The sequence below is a fragment of the Bacillus rossius genome, chromosome 1, assembly GCF_032445375.1.
Source record: "Bacillus rossius redtenbacheri isolate Brsri chromosome 1, Brsri_v3, whole genome shotgun sequence".
NCBI lineage: Eukaryota > Metazoa > Arthropoda > Insecta > Phasmatodea > Bacillidae > Bacillus > Bacillus rossius.
In genome coordinates, this window is record NC_086330.1 from 328,417,452 (window position 1) to 328,436,254 (window position 18,803).

At 37.7% G+C, this 18,803-nt stretch overlaps 1 protein-coding gene across 2 annotated transcripts in view; it reads left to right on the forward strand.

Annotated features, from left to right (window-relative positions):
- Window positions 1–18,803, forward strand: part of LOC134528014 (uncharacterized) — a 157,642-nt gene that overhangs the window by 109,652 nt on the left and 29,187 nt on the right. The window contains exon 2 of one of the 2 annotated variants that reach the window (XM_063361175.1): window positions 17,967–18,246. In XM_063361175.1, coding sequence (XP_063217245.1) covers window positions 17,967–18,246 — 280 coding nt within the window. The remainder of the gene's footprint in view (window positions 1–17,966; window positions 18,247–18,803) is intronic. The other variant, XM_063361176.1, reaches the window with a different exon arrangement.

The following is an 18,803-nucleotide window of genomic DNA, read 5'->3' on the forward strand; positions in this document are numbered from 1 at the left end:
TCAGGGTTTTGAAAAACCAAATGTTCATTTTTATAATTATATTTACTAACCACATATTGCTATCAAGAGTAAAAAAAAAATAGTTTTTTTTCAAACACGGATAAGAGTAGTATAGAAAAGGGGATCCTGCGCCAGGCTTTAGGCTGTGGTGACTGGTGCCGGGTCAATGACCGAATGCTCTGACGTCACGGCGGCCATCTAGGACTCAAAAGTTCCTAAAAATTCCTCAAAATTCCTCAAAAATGATTCAAAATGACTCAAAAATTCCCGTTTGAGAAAAATTTCTTGTTTTATTCCACAAAAATTCAAAAATTAGGATTTCAAAATACCTCAAAATACTTTTGCCTTAGAAAGAACATGTAATCCTAAAAGCGGCTTAAAAGTCCTAAGAGCTAGCCGCTCTAAGCAGCTGACGTCAACTAGAAGTATGAGGTAACCGTAGCAATTTCTGTTACGGCCGCCATATTGAAAATCTTTTTTATTATCCGATTTTAATGGAAAAAAATTTAAAATTTATAAAAAAATTCAATTAATAAATTTTTAACAAAAAATATTTTAAAAACATACACCTAAGACATGGAGCTCGGGGTCCACGGTTCGAACCCGGTGAGGGCAAAAAAAAGGCGACCGATCCTTCCCTCATGGTGGCTGCTAGCATACTGACTACCCCACCACTTATGTAAAGGTATATATATCGTCAGCTAGTATGACGACATGTCCGCCATCTTGAAAATCCGTAATTTTAATGCTAGAAATTTGGGAAAAAATTAAATATTTATAAAAAATAATAATTAATTAAATTTTAATAAGAAATATTTAAAAAACACCGTTTCACTTTACGTTACAGCAACCATCTCGGAAAACCATAATTTTTATGCTAGAAATTTTGAAAAACATTTTTAAAATTATAATATCATTTTATTACTTAAAAATAATAAAATACTATTTAAAAATGCACTTAGGCCTTGTAGTACTCCGTTCGAACCTGGTAAGAGCAAAAATAATAACAAATGTCGATAGATCCATTTTCCACGGAAGCCACCTGCCGACTGAACCACCAATACCAAGATATATATTTCATCAGCTGGTATGATGTTATGTCCGCCATCTTACTTTCGTCTGCTGGTGGCTAACATCTTATTTTCGGTTCCTAGAGTGTGCCACCATCATATTAGTGTAATTTTTACCCGCTAGAGTGCACTAATAATTTATTATTACCGTAGAACCCATCATCTTGAAATTTGGACGTCATCTTGGAATTGTGAAATTATTTAGCTAGAAATTCGGGAAAAAATAAAAAATTCATCAAAAAATCTCATATTAATTAATCAATTGAATCGATACTTGGTTCGATATCTCTATTAAGATAAAAAAATTAATTAAAATACCAGAAAAGTGTCAGGTTCGAGGAATTAAACACCGCAATTTCTTTTACTAACATAATATTTATTACATAATTTCTATTGTACTATAGGAACACTTGCGAAAGCTAGCAATCTTATAAACATTTAGCCCTGCATAGGCGTGTAATGGCTAATTCTTATCTCCAATCGGTTTATGCTAGACAGAGACCAACCATAACCTTTACAGACATAGTCCTCCTCTTTTTGACAGAGTTTCTGGATACCTTGTTTAACAGTTTGCTTCACATCGTCCGAACTGTAAATTACTGCAGCCGATGTCTGGAATGCACACTTCACTTTGTCATCGAACGGATATGGCTTTCCATATATACTGTCCAACCACAAGTTATATTTCAAAGGTCCGTTTGTTGCTACGTCATCAGTAAGCTGATTGATTATGTTCTGTCTGATATCGTCAAGAAAATTACAAATGTATTTGACTCACTAATCGTATTTATATAATAATAGTCCTTCAATGTTCCACGAAATGCAGACTGCGCCAAGTAGAAGCCATTATCATTCACCTGTAGAGCACCGATAACAGTCTTAGATTTAGTTTCATGTCCAGACGTCATACCAATCAGTTGCTGCTCATCCGTTTTTTTGTCTGTACGCTCACGAGTCTTCAACCTAAACCGAGGAGTCGAAATATCTGCAGGTTGTTCATCAGTAGGCACACGGACTTTACCGTTGCTTTTTTTCGCATGTCGTCGCAAACTATCGAGTCGAGTAAACCATTCATGGCACTCATCGCAGCGAAACTTCATGCGAGAAGGATTCTTCTTGCATTTACTCCGTTCATGTCTCCGTGCATCATGGGAAAATGCGAACGAAATATCGCAGTAGCTGCAAGGATACCGTGCTGATGAAGACGAATCTTCCAGACCCGAACCAGATGTCAATGTTACTGCAATTGTACCATTTCTAGGCATACTCTTATGCACATCAATAATTCGTTGTTGCAACGAAACCTTTACTTTCTGCCGCGCAGCTGGACCTTTGCATGTCTTCATGTGCGTTTTCATATTATCTTTTCTGGCAAACTGCTTATGACATTTCTCACAAACAAACATTTTACGATATAGGTTCTTGGCACATTCGCTCTTCTCGTGTCGTCGAACATTGCTGTTGTTTGAGAAAATCTTGTCGCAGTAACAGCACCGATGTTCGTTAGTTGTTGTCGAATCACCAGCCATTGGAGTCCCCATCGAGGGCTAAACGTCATTCATCGTGGTATCCCGCGCAGCCAGCTCTGTAGTAATTAAGCTCTCTTCCTGGTGGTACCACGACTGTTGAAGTCTCCTCCAGTGTTGGCGTCGTCGTTGTCAACGGGATATACTCCATAATCGTCGCCGCTGACGCTAGGGTTCCTGTAGTAATTGGTACAACCTTAATCGAGTTCGCAGTTAAAGACGATAAAGATACCATCTAGTTCGCAAGAAAAAGTAATAACGCGACTTATGCACCAGATGAAACAAACTAGGTGATCCTTACACCGACGTCAGAATCAAACTGAGCGATCTGCTGTCTAGGACTCGCTTATATACATGCACCCGATGGAATAATACGATGTGTGGTTGTGTTAAAAACCCACTACGCAAAATGTTAAGCTGTAATCGGTGTAGCAGGTTGTTTACACGAATTGACAACTTAAAAAGACATGGTAGAACATGTAAAGCCAAGCCCACTTACGGCATATAGGACATCGATAAAGACACTACACAAATGAAGAGTGTGCTGGTTGATGTAAATAATTTTCCTTGTCGTGAGCGTGATGGTATTAGCTCACCCGATCGCGACAAAGAACTTAAATTGAAGGACGTTGATGATTTATGGAAGACTGAAACTAATGGAAGAATCCTTAACGTGAAAAGTGAGAATTCATTCAAGCCTATATTCAGTAGATCCTCCATACTTTGTAAAAATGATGGACTCCTAAAAAGGAAGCATGGAGACGATGAAGACACTTCGAAATCAACGATATCGAATTCTTACGGTAATCTGGATAAAGACGATGCCTTCTACGGTGATTGCTACAGTGACTCTGAAGCTGGCGACGTGATCGAAGACTGTGCTGAAGCACCTAAAGCAGGCAAGATCGAAGACTGTGATTGTGTCCTGAGATCATAACGATGGAAACGTCGTGTTATATTAAATAAATCTGATCAAGCTTGTGATGATCACTGGCTCGATGATGAAAGTAACCCTGAGGTTGGTGTTCAAACGGAATACACCAGGGATCATAATATTTATAATAAACGTGCAAGGAAGATGGTGACAGAAGAGATTGATTACACATCGTGGAAAGATCCAAACATATTGGTTGACCGGCTTATACTGTTGGTGGCATCTGTTCGTAGAGGAAACTACTCGCATATCGACGAAGTATCGTCCATACTTAAAGAACTGCAGAAAGCTGGCTACATAAAATAATCATTTGTTTAACTGTCATGTGTGAACTAATAAAAATAAATGAATTATTTATATTTTAAAAAAAAGTATGTTTTATTTCTTGTATTCTGATTTCCAACTAAGCCTGTGTTCCCGCTATTGTGTGTGTGTGTGTGATTATTCCGTTTCCTGGGTGTACTGTATGTACGTTCCGTTTCCTGTGTGTACTGTATGAACGTTCCGTTTCCTGTGTGTACCGTGTGTTCATTCCGTTTCCTGTGTGTACATTCCGTTTTTTCTTGGGTGTACTTTGTGTACATTCCGTTTTCCTGTGTGTGAACTGTGTGTACTGTGCGTTTATTCCGTTTCCTGTGTACTGTGTGTACATTCCGTTTTCCTGTGTGTACTGTATGTACATTCCGTTTTACTGTGTATACTGTGTGTACATTCCGTTTTACTGTGTGTACTGTGTTCATTGTCTATATGTCTGACATTGTTCATGACCAGGTCTTGCGATCCGATGATGCTTGGTGTATATGTATGGATGGTTTTGTACATGAACATTTTAAAGGTTATTCTAAGTATCAAAAAACTAGACTTTCATGTAAGGCATAGCGGCACTGTATTTATTTAGATGGTCAGGTATATTGACTTGAGTTGTTTTTCGTAGAGTGAATGATTAATAAATTTCACGCAAGGTAATGGAAAACAAAATATTAAATATGTTTAATATTTAGTTACACCTGTCACTGGTCAAGAATCTAACCGAGGATATGAATCCATCGATTCAATATGTAAATTAATAAGTGATCTTTTCGGTGATTTTTGGAATTTTTCCCGAATCTCTAGCTAAATAATTACATGATTTCAATATGGTGTCCAAATTTCAAGATGCCGGGGCACCTCAGTAATAATAAATGATTACTGCACTCTAGCGGGTTAGAATAAAACTATCATGATGGTAATGATGGTAATGATGTTAAGACGAGTACCCACACAAGATGGTGTCCTCCAGCAGACGAAAACCAGATGGTGACAATGTCCTCTATCAGGTGGTAGTTCCTGGTATCATGTAACTGAACATAAAATGTCGGTTCCATGATGGTCGTCAAAGACAAAGTCTAATTTCAAGGTCAAGGTCAAATTTCAATGCCAACAGTCGAGATCAAAGGTATGGTGAACAGAAAATTATACTAACATGTCGCCAGCACACTCTAGCAGACGAAAACAAGATGGCGGCCTCCAGCGGACGAAGACAGGGTGGCAGACATGATGTCATACAGCTGACGATATATACATTGGTATTGGTGGTGTGAGGTTAGTCTAGGCTGCTTCCATGGAGGAAGGATCTGTTGTTTTTTTTTTTGTTTTGTTTTTTTTTGCTCTTACCGGTTTCGAATCAAGGACGGGAATCGATCTACTCAATCAGTATTCTAATAAGTTAATTTTTTTTTATGAATTTTGAACTTTTTTCACTTCGCTCCTCAGAAATGTTAGCAACTGTTGTAGCTTATCACTGTAGGTGTTTGGAGCACCATTTACTGCATCACGAGCCTGTTGACTTGAAGGACATCTCAGCCACACTCTTAAAATTTCCTCTAGTACACACGACTCTACAAGAGGGAACAACATAGCTGTATACTTATCTTGAGTCATTCCTATTGATTCCAATGCCCTCAGATGTGATTACAGTCTGTCGTACAACTGAGACAGGTCCTATTTGGCCTTAGCACTTGTCACATTTTTTATCACGTTCTAACAACTCCCTGTCATAAAACTCGATAAGTAACTCTTCTCTTCCAAATCTCACAAGCAGACTATCAATAGCCTTTTGATAGTTTTCTTCTGTTGCAGGAAAACTGTCGACAATCTCACGGGCTCTGGAGCCAGCGATCGTAGCCTGAATTAAATATTGAAACTTATCTTCAGATTCTATTTCGTCATCTTCATGTATTATTTTGAATTGACTCCAAAAACCCATCCAATCTTTTATATCCCCACCGAATTTTTTAAATTCGATTTTTGGTAACTTCAATTTCTTTCTGCGAGAGGTTGGAGACGAACATGTTGATGCAGCACCATTTTCACTGCAAGCAGATTTCACTACCTTTTCATTGTAGGATGCTTCTACTTTCAACCTGGCCATGTCTATCTTGTCCTTATACTCTTCGATAGTTGTGTACTCAGCTTCATAAATGCTGCCTTCATCATCTTCCTGCAATATTACATCAAGCACTCGTACATCTAATGCACTCATCTCTTGTGATACCTAATCGTTCTAACTTGACTTCTTCTTCGTTGTGTTCATGTTCACTTAACTGTTCACATAACGAATTAAACGTCTTCGTGAAAGATATTCTGACTGGCTTACGTTGTTTCACGAGACCTTCCATTTTCGTTTTCATTGCGATGTACGCACTAAACTTTCATTAACAAAATACAGCGCACATCACGTCGGGGTCACCACTTTATGTTGGGTCCACCACTACCCGTCAATGTGTCCCCCCTCTATAACAGTTAACCGCAAAACACATAATTAACCATGCAATAAATAAAACATTACGATCCCGATCGTTACATTGTATTTACTTGCGATTACATTACAAATCTTTACTGTTGTTACAATGATCACACTTTTAACAAAACATAGATACCATCTTGAGTGGCTGATATATTACTAAAACAGAAAAAATTTAACTCCTTAATCCAAAGTTGTGTCCAATACAAAAACATTCAGCAATACAGTGTTCATATCCAACAGACAGGGGTATCCCTGCCTCGGTCATCCTCAGCTTGTCTGGATGGTAACAAGAAATGGTGAAAGGGCTGAATCTGCGGGCAACAGCAGATGCGACTGAAACCTCTCTGTGGGGTTCGAATGATGAGCCCTGGTGTCCGTCGGGTCCCAAAAGCCTGTCTCGCCGTGAAGAGACAAAGGCGAATAATGGTAAGGAGTGGACAGGAGTGCCGTCGGCAGGGCCAGCTGCGTCTGGGCCTAAACGGCTGTAAGCCTCCTGGGCCCCGGCAAAGGGGGTCGGGGGAGAAACCTCCAGCTCTGCGAGGTCACGGCACTGACGTGGAGTTCCAAGGCCAGTTGGTAGTAGTGCGGGGAGAACAATGGAAGTGAATTGCTCTACTCTGAGGTTTTCTCTAATGGCCTAGGATCTGATTGGATATATCTCGTGGTAGTGCTCCTATTGTTTGGAGCAAGCTTGGAGGAGCTGACGTAGTGACACGACGGTACAGCTCCGGTTACTAACATGGACAGCAAGGAGAGGTTGGGAAGGCCTCCACCGGACCACGGGTTTCCTGTGGGACTGAGGAGTTCCAGTGTGATGTGGTACATCGGGGTAGGCGCCAGCAGCATTGATACGGCCTAAGAGCTAAGGGCACAGCCAACCGTCTGGTCAGCTGAATGAGCTAGGAGGCCGAGGTTGTGGCGATGAAGGGATGGGTAATCTCAGCTTCTCGTCAAAGCCAACTCTCAAAAAAACGGCTTTCCCGATTCTCGTATACAGCGTATTATGTAACCACGGCCGTGGGGGCCCCACAGTGGCAGGTTAGTAATAGCTAAGAGCGCTGGGATAACAAATAAAAACGGGGCGAAACCCCTTCGAATGTCTACAGCGCACACAGTACTGCAGATGTAAAATAAACACAAGAAAATTAACTAACGCCATAAAAATCTTTTCATTTATTTCCTTTTGTTACCAGCACTCTTTGCTGTGCTAGAAAAAAGTATGTTTGAACTTAGGTGTACAGTGATCTTGCTTCTAGGAACGAGCCATGTCAGAAACTTATATAAACATTGATTCCTTTTAAACTAATTGAGGCGGTCTACGGAAAAATGGCACATATGCCAAAATGGCATTTTGAGAAAATGACATTCAAAGTTTTTCATTTCCATCTGTAGAATATATTCAATGAGGAGCTTATAATACTGTATTTGTGAAAGTAAATTGGTTTACTGTCTATGAGGAGGGACAGAAACGAAACTGCTTAAAAAATACACATATTTATTTACACACGGTTAAAAAATGTTTGTATTGTGCCCTTTTTCCAAAGAAAATTATTTCCACAACAATGTATTATTTCAATGTATTAAAAATGTACTTTATTTGTTTCAATTTTGAATATGTCCTACACCATTGTACACAGTAATCTCTAACATAACATTTCTTTATATCAAATATATTTAAACTAAACAAACAAACAAGAACCTATTAGTTATTTACAGTATTCATACCGGGAACTTCAATGTACAAAATGTTACTCTTAGTGAATAATATGTAAATAGGCAAATAGTTTATTAATAGACACAGAATTATTTTGCAAGTTTTTACATCATTGGGAAAAAAACTCCCACAAGACATTTCTTAAACTTTCAGCATGTCCTCTATCCAATCTGCGTCTTCTTGTGGCAAAAAAGTATACAAGCTGCGGACATCTGTTATTTTCTGATCAGAAATTTTTTGATGTGGTGTAGTTTCAACATTAATGTTCCTTACATTTTGGAAATGTCCTCTCCAAAATCTAAATGCATTATAAACTTCAAAGTAACTTTGAGAGGCCAAAACCATTCCATCGTAATCAAATTTTAAAATGCAGTACTTCAAAAGGTTAAATGTGTTTGTTGAAGAAGTAGGTTTCTGAAGAAATAAATGTGATAAAGATTTGTCCCAGTCCTTCAGTAGTTCCTCATCCATTCAAAAGGGGTAGATTCCTGTCGGCACAAAACCAGAGCAGTTAAGTAAGGTTTAGCTGTCCCTATTAATTTCTTGTTGTTGACTTTCTTCCTTATTAAACCAAAATTTCGGTCGCACTGACAAAACGAATAACAGGAAACAGGTGCACAATATTTACATGAAATGCTTTAGCAAACCATGAAGCAAATTTTATAACTGTCATGTTTTTATTTTGTCCCCCTGCAACATCTGAAAGGAAAACAATGGTCTTGTCATTTTTCAAAACTTGCATTTTCTTCAGAAGGCAATCGTATAAAAATGACACAACTGAATTAGCATTCTTCTTGCCCTGACTTTCCACAAAACAATAACAAAATAACTGTTGTCATTAAAAACATGCACATTAAAGCAATACAGCAATAAAAGGAGTTTGTAAAACTGAGTGTTCACATTTAGTTTAGGAATAGCAAAGTTCTGTGCATAATCAAATTCTAGCACCAAGAATGTTTCATCTCTTCTTGCCCTGTCTATATATTCGTCTCTTATTATTTTTCTTCTAGCATGTTTATGTTTGTGCACCATGAATGATGTTTGGCAAGGGTCTGTTGGATTCACTTTCAACTTTTCGGTACATTGTACACAAAAGTCACATACATCGGTTTTAGGTTTTCTAAAACCATAAAAAAAATTTAGTTTTGAAATATTCGTAGTATGTCTTGTAGCTCATTTTTAATTTGGTTCCAGTTTTTTCATTGTAATAATCGAGAAACATATCATACAAATCTTTAATGGTTAGGTTGGTGTTGTCAAAGTATTCTAAGTTTGTTTTATGAGCACTGTAGTGAGATTCTTGGTGTGGAATACTTTCAAGGTGCTCCCCCATTAAATCAGTGACATTGTCCTGTAACTTGTGCGGCCTATTGGCATGTGAACCTCATCTTTCAGCAAAACTAGAGTTATTCATTATTTTCTTCTGAATAACTCTTATTCTTTTTACTGAAACCTGAAATAATTTGAGAATATATTCCCGACAGACCTGTATTCTTTTACCATTTATCACAATGCTATAAGCCCATACATGTTCTCGAGATTTAATTGGATCAACAATTTTTCTCTCCCTTTTTGATGCTGCTTTTTCCATACATTGAGCTAGAAAAGAATCTTGTAGGCTCTTTTCTTGCCCATCATAGAATGAAGAAAACAAGTCTACTTGATAGTCAAATGAGAGTTTATCACAACACTCGCTAACACAGCACTTTGAAACCAAAGTAAATTGTTTTCCTTCAATTGGTTTACCACAAGACGAAACATAACCATCACCTCTCACACGTTTTCTTTTCACAGTTTCACGTTTCTTGTTTTTTTTGTTTCGTGTAAATTTTTCTTTTTTTGACAGTTTGGCCACTTCTTTCTTCACTGACAGTGCTACTAGAATTCATTTTTATGTTTATAATACACAGCACATTACTCACATCCTAAACAAACTCAAATTACAACATCAAAATGTGTAGTAAAAAACTCTGGTAAAACTAGGTATACCAACATCAGGTTGCAAAAATTTGTCTACCAACCTCAGTTTTTAAAATATCTCTATGAAATTTTCAGGCATTGTAGAAAACAATATGGTGGTTTTAAAAAAACATTCTGTGGAAAAAGGGCACGTGAGCCTATGTGCCCCTTTTCCGTAGACCGCCTCAATTATTCTAATTTTTCACAAATGATTTGTGACATTGAGTATAATCGTGACTATGTTTCACCAAATGACATATTTAGTTGTCAAAACGAAAAATTTGGCAAAATAATTTTTCGTGAAGTACATAGAATTGGTGCCCGGAAAAAAAAGGATTATTTTCAGTGTGTTTCAGAGCTCTAAAAGTAATGTCAGTGCGAGAGAGTTATTTTTAATTACGTTTTCAGAGTCGTGCAACAATGAAAGCAAGCTCCCCTCTCCAACCCCCGTTACCCAACAAAAAAAATTGTAGACACCGAAGTGCGATGTCGAAAGCGTTGCGGGGTGATGTTTTCCCCTAATTTATTTAAAACGTTTTGTGGATTTCAAAGTCCCGAGTGAGAGTACATTCAAAATCGCAGAAAAACCTGACGTCGAAATGATTTAACACAGAGGATTCCTAGAATAGCCAGCGGCCTGATTAACACGAGAAAATAATTAACGATATTAATTTTTGTTACAATAGAATTGACGTGTTAATATCAATAATTGTCCATCTAAAATTTATTCGTTGGTTCAAATAAAGTACACTGTTAGAAATCACAGTAATTTTTAAGGTACTTTGTACTTTCCCTAGAATAATTCACCTCGAATAAACGAAGATTTATTCGTAGTTTCAGAAAACTGGATTTTCATAGAAACTTTGCCAGATGTTGACCAAGTTATGTGTTTGTTGTAAAAATGGCATACACACGCGTGAAAAAACAAAGGAAGTTTTATTTTGGTAGACTGAAAACGTTTTTGAACGTTTTGTTAATATACCAAGATTATTTGTGAATTCATAACAAAAGTAAGTGAACTCAGTACAGGTAAATTTATAAAGTTAACCATGCATTTACAAAGATCCCTGGATAATTTGTAACTAGCATTCTTAGTAAATTTAAATTAAAATATTTTAACAGTGTAGCCAACAACAACATTAATTTATTTTGAACACGATCAAAGAAAGCTTGTATGTTTCACAATATAAGCATTTCATATTAAGTTAGTTTTATTGCAATGTTTGTCGCGAGATATATACTAAACCTTTTTTTGTTATTCGAAAAAAAACAGCAAGTTTTCGTTATCCAACGTATGTTGTTCGAGATATCGCGTCAAGGTCACTATGTCTTCGCTGCTGGCAGTATTTTCTATCTGACGTCTATAGTAACGTGTGTCGACTGTTCCTGGGTAAACATCTGAATTTAACAAAAAAAAATAACTCAACATACTCCGTTGAGGGTGAAGCTTAGAACTAAGGTTTTTTACTGATAATGTGAGTGTGTGTGGGAAAAGGGACATATTGTTGAAATGGGTCAATAATAATGTAGGTCAAATATTATAACATTACCTTCCAGTCTGGTAACTTTATTGCATGTAAGCCGCGGATGCACGCATACGGGACTTAAACCAATTAAAATTAATTACAATTTAAGTGTTCTTCCCTCCTGTCCCGCCGGCTGGGGTCTTGCCCCTTCCCCTGTCTGCTGGCCAATCACCCGAGTCCCAGGGGTTGCTGGAGTAGTTGCTTTTAACATCAGTAGGCCTATCTCGCTTACACTTACGCTCAATCTACCTCCGCACATAAGTTACTCAATGGAAAGTTTTAAATGAAATAACGGCTCATTAAAAAAACTAGTAAAATAAATCTGAACGTGTATTCCTGAACTCGCCAGTAATGTGTTAACATCTAACCTCGGAAACAAGAAAAATCATGTTTTCTCATGTTGCAAATAAACTTATAATACGAAACTCATGCTCTAAATTTAACGTAGAAATAATGCCGAGCGTTTCAAATATACTAAAGTATCAATTTCAAAGAAAAACGTTACTATTTTCCCCCGTTTAAACCTAAAATTATTCTGTTTAACAAGATGGTAATTTTAATTTCTCAGGGCTACCCGAAGAACAGGAGTACCGAACGCGTCGCATGTAAATGCCTCAACGCTGAACCTGTGACATTTCCCCCTACACCGGAATTATCATAGCTTGTGTTTTTTTTTTACCGCGCTATTGTTAACCTGGCCTGTATGTATGAATGAATGGAGTATGTAATAAAATCTTTCCATTCTATTTTCGCCCACTTTTTGATGTCCGAATGTGTTGAAATTTTGCATAGGCCTACATATAAAGAACTTCTGATAATACATTTTGATAAGTTAAGACCTTAGTATTAAGGGAGATGAAGAAGGGGTCAGAGGGTCAAAAAAAACCTCTTTTCGAGCTATGGGTAATAACCATGATTTTTAGTATCCATGAGGTCGGGGCATGGTGGGAATTTTCCCCGGGGTTGACTGCGCCCCTAGGAAGGGACGGGGTGAAATACCTAAAATTTCGAAAATTTTAAAACTGAATGTTTTTTCCATATCGAGTGTGTGTGGAAAATGTGCCCGGGTAATGCCTATATCCTAAAATTTTTGAAATGACTATATCCTAAAATTTTCTAACTATATACTAAAATTAGTGATAGAAAATTTATTACAAATCATATTATTAGGTTATACGTCTTCAGGCGTGTTGAGTGTGATGTTTTAGTATGCACCAGATACACAACTAAATATGCGCATTACACAACGGAAAATTAACAAGTTTAAAGTAAAATGCGCATGAATGCAGAAACTTCTATAGTTACGAGCCGAAGTCATCAAAATGGTGGAACCACGTGTAACATTCACCCGTAAATAAACTTTAATAGTAATAAAAGTATTAAGTCGCAACTGAAAAATTACGTATAGTTTATTAGCCAAAAAAAAATTGTTTTCGAACAATCATGGTGTCAAAGATATTTAAAACTTCGTTGGTTTTATAAACCATTACGAACGTGGCACTATCTTTTAATAAAGTATTTTTCAAAATAAAAGTTGCAGTCCAACAGATGCATTAAAACAAAAATAACCCGACATATATTTAAACACATATTATTACACTAAGTCTATAAATGTATATGTTATTTTTTTTTCTTAACAACAGAAGTCTGTCTGTAAATGCTTCCTACAAACAAACATTAACCTTATTGAGCTGATTCAACATTAAAGATTTAAATTTAAAATAAATTAATCACGAAATAATTTTATTCAACATAGCTGAGAATATATGTAGGCTAAATATTGTTCTGTCCCTACAGTTTTATGAACGCTGCGATATCTACAATTCAGTGTTAACTAAGGGTTGTCAAAATTGTAATGGCAGCATTATAACACTTTAATTTGTCGTCATTTATTTTTATGACAATAAATCATAACATAAAGTATTGAAGAATAGTTGTACTATTATAAAGATTAATTTGGCGCACCAATACAGTTACCTATTACATCCCTGATGTTCGTGAAAGTCAATATATACGGATGAATCACGCGGATCCGCCATATATTCAATATTTCTGAGACCTCCGTAGATGGCAGCACGGTTTTTACATATTTTCGTTCAAATCGACAATATCCCTCCTACCTAAAGCCGTATACCGAGAGCCAAGATGGTTCACACGTAAATGATCTTAAAATATTAACATTACACGTAAGGGTTTTGGCACGTTTCAAAGCATCATATTTCAACTGTTCCGAACACATACTTAAATGTTACTAACTATGGTCGAGAGTGTTCTGAATATTCGGTTCTTTCTGTTGCTGAGACGGACGTCTCTGGTTACTGTTCACGTGTGAATCTGCCACAGAACTGTGCTAGCTGTGTTTCTCTGCAAGTTCTCTCAGTGCAGCCTATTCGAACGCAAAACCTCTCGTTCCATTTCGGTTGGATACATTTTATCTTGGGAAGCACTAAATTATTGGCGATCAGGTCTTCATTATGTAGTAAGAGGTCTGATGCAGACCTACCAGCCAGCAAAAAGCACGGTACGGAGTTAAGGTAGGTATTTTAAGACCGTATGCCATGATGCAAGGTATTGTACACTCTCGGATGTGAGATCCCAAATAACTGCTGTCCGAGCCTGTACACAAGCATCTGTGATAGTTTATTTGGGATAACCCCTCACACGATGCTTCTCTTACGGCATCTGGAGTATTCATTCGTTCAAACTTGTCGAGTTCATTTGTATTGGAATTTTAATTTATACAAAACCGCAAATTGAATGAAAATCCCAAATATAGAATCCTGCCCAGGGCAAAGACTGCATGGATGGCTCTAGTTTCCGCTATCTTGCCATAGGGACAGTCCTGTCGTTGCGGCCAGAGTGAAGAATGTCTGATGTGTAATAAGTTGATATGAGGTGGTATGAGATGAAATTTAGTGGACAAAGTGGGTTAGGTGTCATGTGATGTGACAGTTTTTGATGGGTGGGATGAGGAGAAATGTGATATGATGAGGGGGTATGATGTGGGATGAGGTGTTATGAGTTGGAATGTGATATGATGATGTAGTGTGATGAGATTTATTACAAAGTAGTATGAGAAGGGATTAGGTATGATGATGTGAAATTAAGTAGGGAGATGTGTGATGGGCGGGGTGAGGAAAAATGTGGTATTGTGAGGTGGGATGAGGTGTAATGAGGAGATGATGAGGAGGAATGGGGTATGATGTGTGTGTAGAGCAGCGATAGAATGTATTGTTCAGGTAGTGGTGGGGGTAGCTAAAATTAGAGTGCTCTGAAAAAATTCAATTTTTTTAAGTGAAACTAATTTGCTGAGGGGGCTACAAATTTCGAGCGTTACGAAAATTCCGATCGCATGAGGGAAATAGTTAAGGGGGGGTAACGGTAGAGGAGGAGAGTGCGTCAGCGGCGACGCCACTTCAACGCATGCACTAGCGGTCGAAAGGGAAGACGGCAAGGAGAGGGGGATAGGTACGTAGCGTAGCATGCTATATGCTAGTTGTAACGGCTGGAAGGGCAGACGGCAGGGGGAGAGGCATAGTAACGCAGTTTGTGTTTGTCTACTCCTCAAGTTTTCGTAACGCTAACGATTGACGCTACCATATTTATTTTCTTTTTTCATTTGAGATCATACCCTTATCGTAACTAGTCTCAATTATTATCTCTTGTTCAATAAAAATTACTAATATTTTATCTCTATCTATATCAAATAAGTAAAACGTGCCATTTCTGTCCGAACATCCCGCAAGAAAATTTAAAATATTTTTAATTAATGTTAGAAATATTTGGAAAAAAAAATTTTTTCAAACAAAAGCACCATCGGGGTTAGTTCGACAAGCAGAGCAAGAAGGATTATGTTGTCGCATTGGATCAACATTACAATAGTAAACATCGCAAAATGAATTCCACTGACATTTTATTCTGCTACCATTAAAGTACAAAATTTCATGCTCAAAACCTATCGACTGTGATCTCGATATTTCCTTTACTATATTATCTTAACTGTAGTATTTTCTCAATACAATAATGAAAATAAAAAATACAATAAAATATATATTTATAATTATGGATTACATTTTTTGAAATAAAAACTACTTTCAAAAATAAGTAATAATATGCCTGGCGCAAGGATATTAATAAATACTATACAAATATGACTTTCGATACAATAATAATATTTCATAAAGAAATTACTGTTCAAAAAGATAATGAATATATTATACAGTTTACCCAAAATAAGTTATAAAATGATAAAACATAAAAATCTGAAGTACATTACACGGAGTCCCTTAAATCGTATTCTGTCCATAGGCGAGTGTATCCACTAGCATTTACATTCGTATCTTCCCGCAACCGATTAAATGTTTCTTGTTAAATGAGTGTTTTCACGCCTGTAGTAAAACTGTTCAAAAGGGAGCTCGTTAAGCCATAGTATCTCTTGGAACATGAAGCGGTCAAATTCACAAACGCGCAAAAGTGAATTCCGGCAGATAAACACCATAAAATAATTGGTGCAGACAGTACTCCTAGTTCACCGCGTCGTATTTGCAAAATACGCTCGCAAACTTGTAGTTCATCATCAACGTCACTAATGAACTATTTGAAACACAAGCCAATTTTTTCAAGTCCCGCATGGCCGAGCATTCGATCTCCCAGGCCATCGTCTGCCTCGACACACATATTTCTGGACCAGAGGTCCATGCTCACGCCGCGGCAGATTAGCGAATCCCAGCTGACCGCTTCACTCACTTCAAAGCAGCCATACGCTCACTGCGCATGCGCTGACGTCACAGTCCGGCCAGCAGAGACGTTTTCCCACGAAAACAGATCGCCACCGCAATACTTAGCTCTCCGTCGCACGCCGCTGCCCTTAGCGCGGGACATCGTAGAGCCGCGCGGTTCGGACATACACGTTTAGCGCGGCCCATGCTGGCTGCCACGACAGTTTTACCGGGATCCTACTCGGACGAGGTTCCACTAAAGTACAGGTGCACTTTGTTACATTTGCCGACATAAAGTTCTGCATTTTTAAACGTCTTTAACTTTACTAACAAACATCAATAAATATACACTTAAAATAAAATTACTAAACTATCAAATACATAGATTCCTTAAAAAATTTAATTTACCAAGAAATCTTACATTTCTAACCAGACCAGTTAACTGGCCACAAGTTCTTCACTGATTACTTTGAAATTTTGCCAATCGTTGCATTCCCATACGAGATTGTTTAACATACCTATGTCACACCTATGGCAGGTTAAAAGATAGATAAAAATATAGATTTATGTGAAAACATAAAATTTTAATATTTTCGTTTCTATAGAATGACATGTGTGTCTATAGAGATATATAGATATAGGTACATAAAAGAGACAAAGATAGAGAGATATAGTGAGTGGTAGCTGTAAATACAGGTTTATAAAAACATATATGTAAAGAGATATATATGTATTGTAGATAAATATATAGATATAGAGAGATATAGTGATATACATAGAGAGATAGAGAATTAGAGAGATAGATATATACATAGAGAGTTAGACAGAGATAGAGAATTAGAGAGGTATAGAGAGAAGCTTTGTATATGTTTACCTACTTCAAACAAATTTCCAAAAAAAAAAATTATTGAGGCAATGCAGCGCATACCGGGTATTAGCTAGTGAAATAATAAATGTGTTATGTGTTCAAGGAAAGCATACAATTCGAAATTCATACCAAAAAAGAAAATAGGTTAATATATCTTAACGTTGGACAATATTTGATTGTTCATTGTTGACGGGAGGTTTTAGAGAAAAAGGTTAAAAAAAAAAGGCGTAGTGGTGGAATCTTCCAAATTACACTTGTAGTAACCATTCAGTTGATAAATTTATAAACACGCACATAACATAAAACATATGACTCCCTTTTATGTGAAAGAGAATTGAAACATATTATTCATTCTTACTAATTTATTTATTATGAACTAAAGTATAGGTTTTCAGTTCATAATTCAACAAATTGATAGTTTTCATGAGAATAAGTTTTCGATTTTATCAACTTAACTTATTTTAGGGTTTCTTAGATAGTAATAGATATTTGTTAAGAAAATTTAACACATTTTTATTAAAAACCTTTACTAGACAATAATATTTTTTCTAAGATAATAGTTTAGTTTACATTTTCAAAAAAGATTTTTTTGGGGGATGCTTAGCCACTTAGGTAGCCACCGGCAACTTTAGCGATCATATCATTAACTAAGTGCGTAAAATGTTTTGAATTTTTTACAAGGAAAATACTTGGAAACCAAATTTCCAACGATGAACTTTCTAAGAATAAGAATGGTACAAAGTTCTGCCTTGTAGTTTTACAAGTGATATCGTTGGCAAACCGAGTTTCCGAAGACTATCCTTGTAAAAGAAAAAAAAATATATTTCGTAAAAGTAAAAAAAAAAATGTGTTCTCTGTGTTGCGAGATGGAAGACTGCGAGCGCGCGCGTCTTGTGGACTTGCAGAGCAGCAGCTCGAACAACAACAACAACAGCAACAACAGCAGCAACCACAACGGCGGCGGCCTGAGGCGGCACCAGTCCAACCAGTCCTTCCACTCGTCCAAGTCCAACAGCTCGCGGCCGCCGGGGGTGCGCGCCTCCGCGCATGCGCAGCACCAGCAACAGCAGCAGCAACAACAGCAACAACAGCAACAACAACAACAACAACAGTCGGACCACGCGACCACGACCAGCCGCTGCCTGCGTGAGTAGCGGCAACCATCCAGGGGACCTCGGCCAGGTCGTCAGAGACCACGAGTGCGATGCGATGCTGACGGGGCGTTGGCGGAATGCGTGAGAGCGGACAGCTGGACCACCCCGAGAGAACCCGCCACTTTTCCTTCGCCCGCGGATAATCCCGAGCACGACCTTGCCGGTAACCGGACCCGGGCGCCCTGGCCCTTTAGCTAATCGCCGGGGTGTGTTTTGTTTGCTGTTACCAGCTCCGTAGCCTCGTCTTGGAGTGTAAACATAACCCTTTTGAGGCTGCCGCCTACCCGGGCAGGCCTTCACTACGCGATTTGAAAACTGCTCAACATATCAGAGTGGTGTATGTTTACGAAGGTGGTTTAATAACACGCTGGGGGCGGATCAGTAGTTATGTTTCCGCATTTAGATTTTAAACTTTATTTTTATAACCGTGAAAAGGGCTAAAAACGCGTGTGTTCGAAGTAATTGTTAGTCATGAAACACCTTTTAAAAATTCTGGGAAGCACTCGAGGGACTTGCATTTCTCCTTAATCTTCATTTCTCCGCCGTATA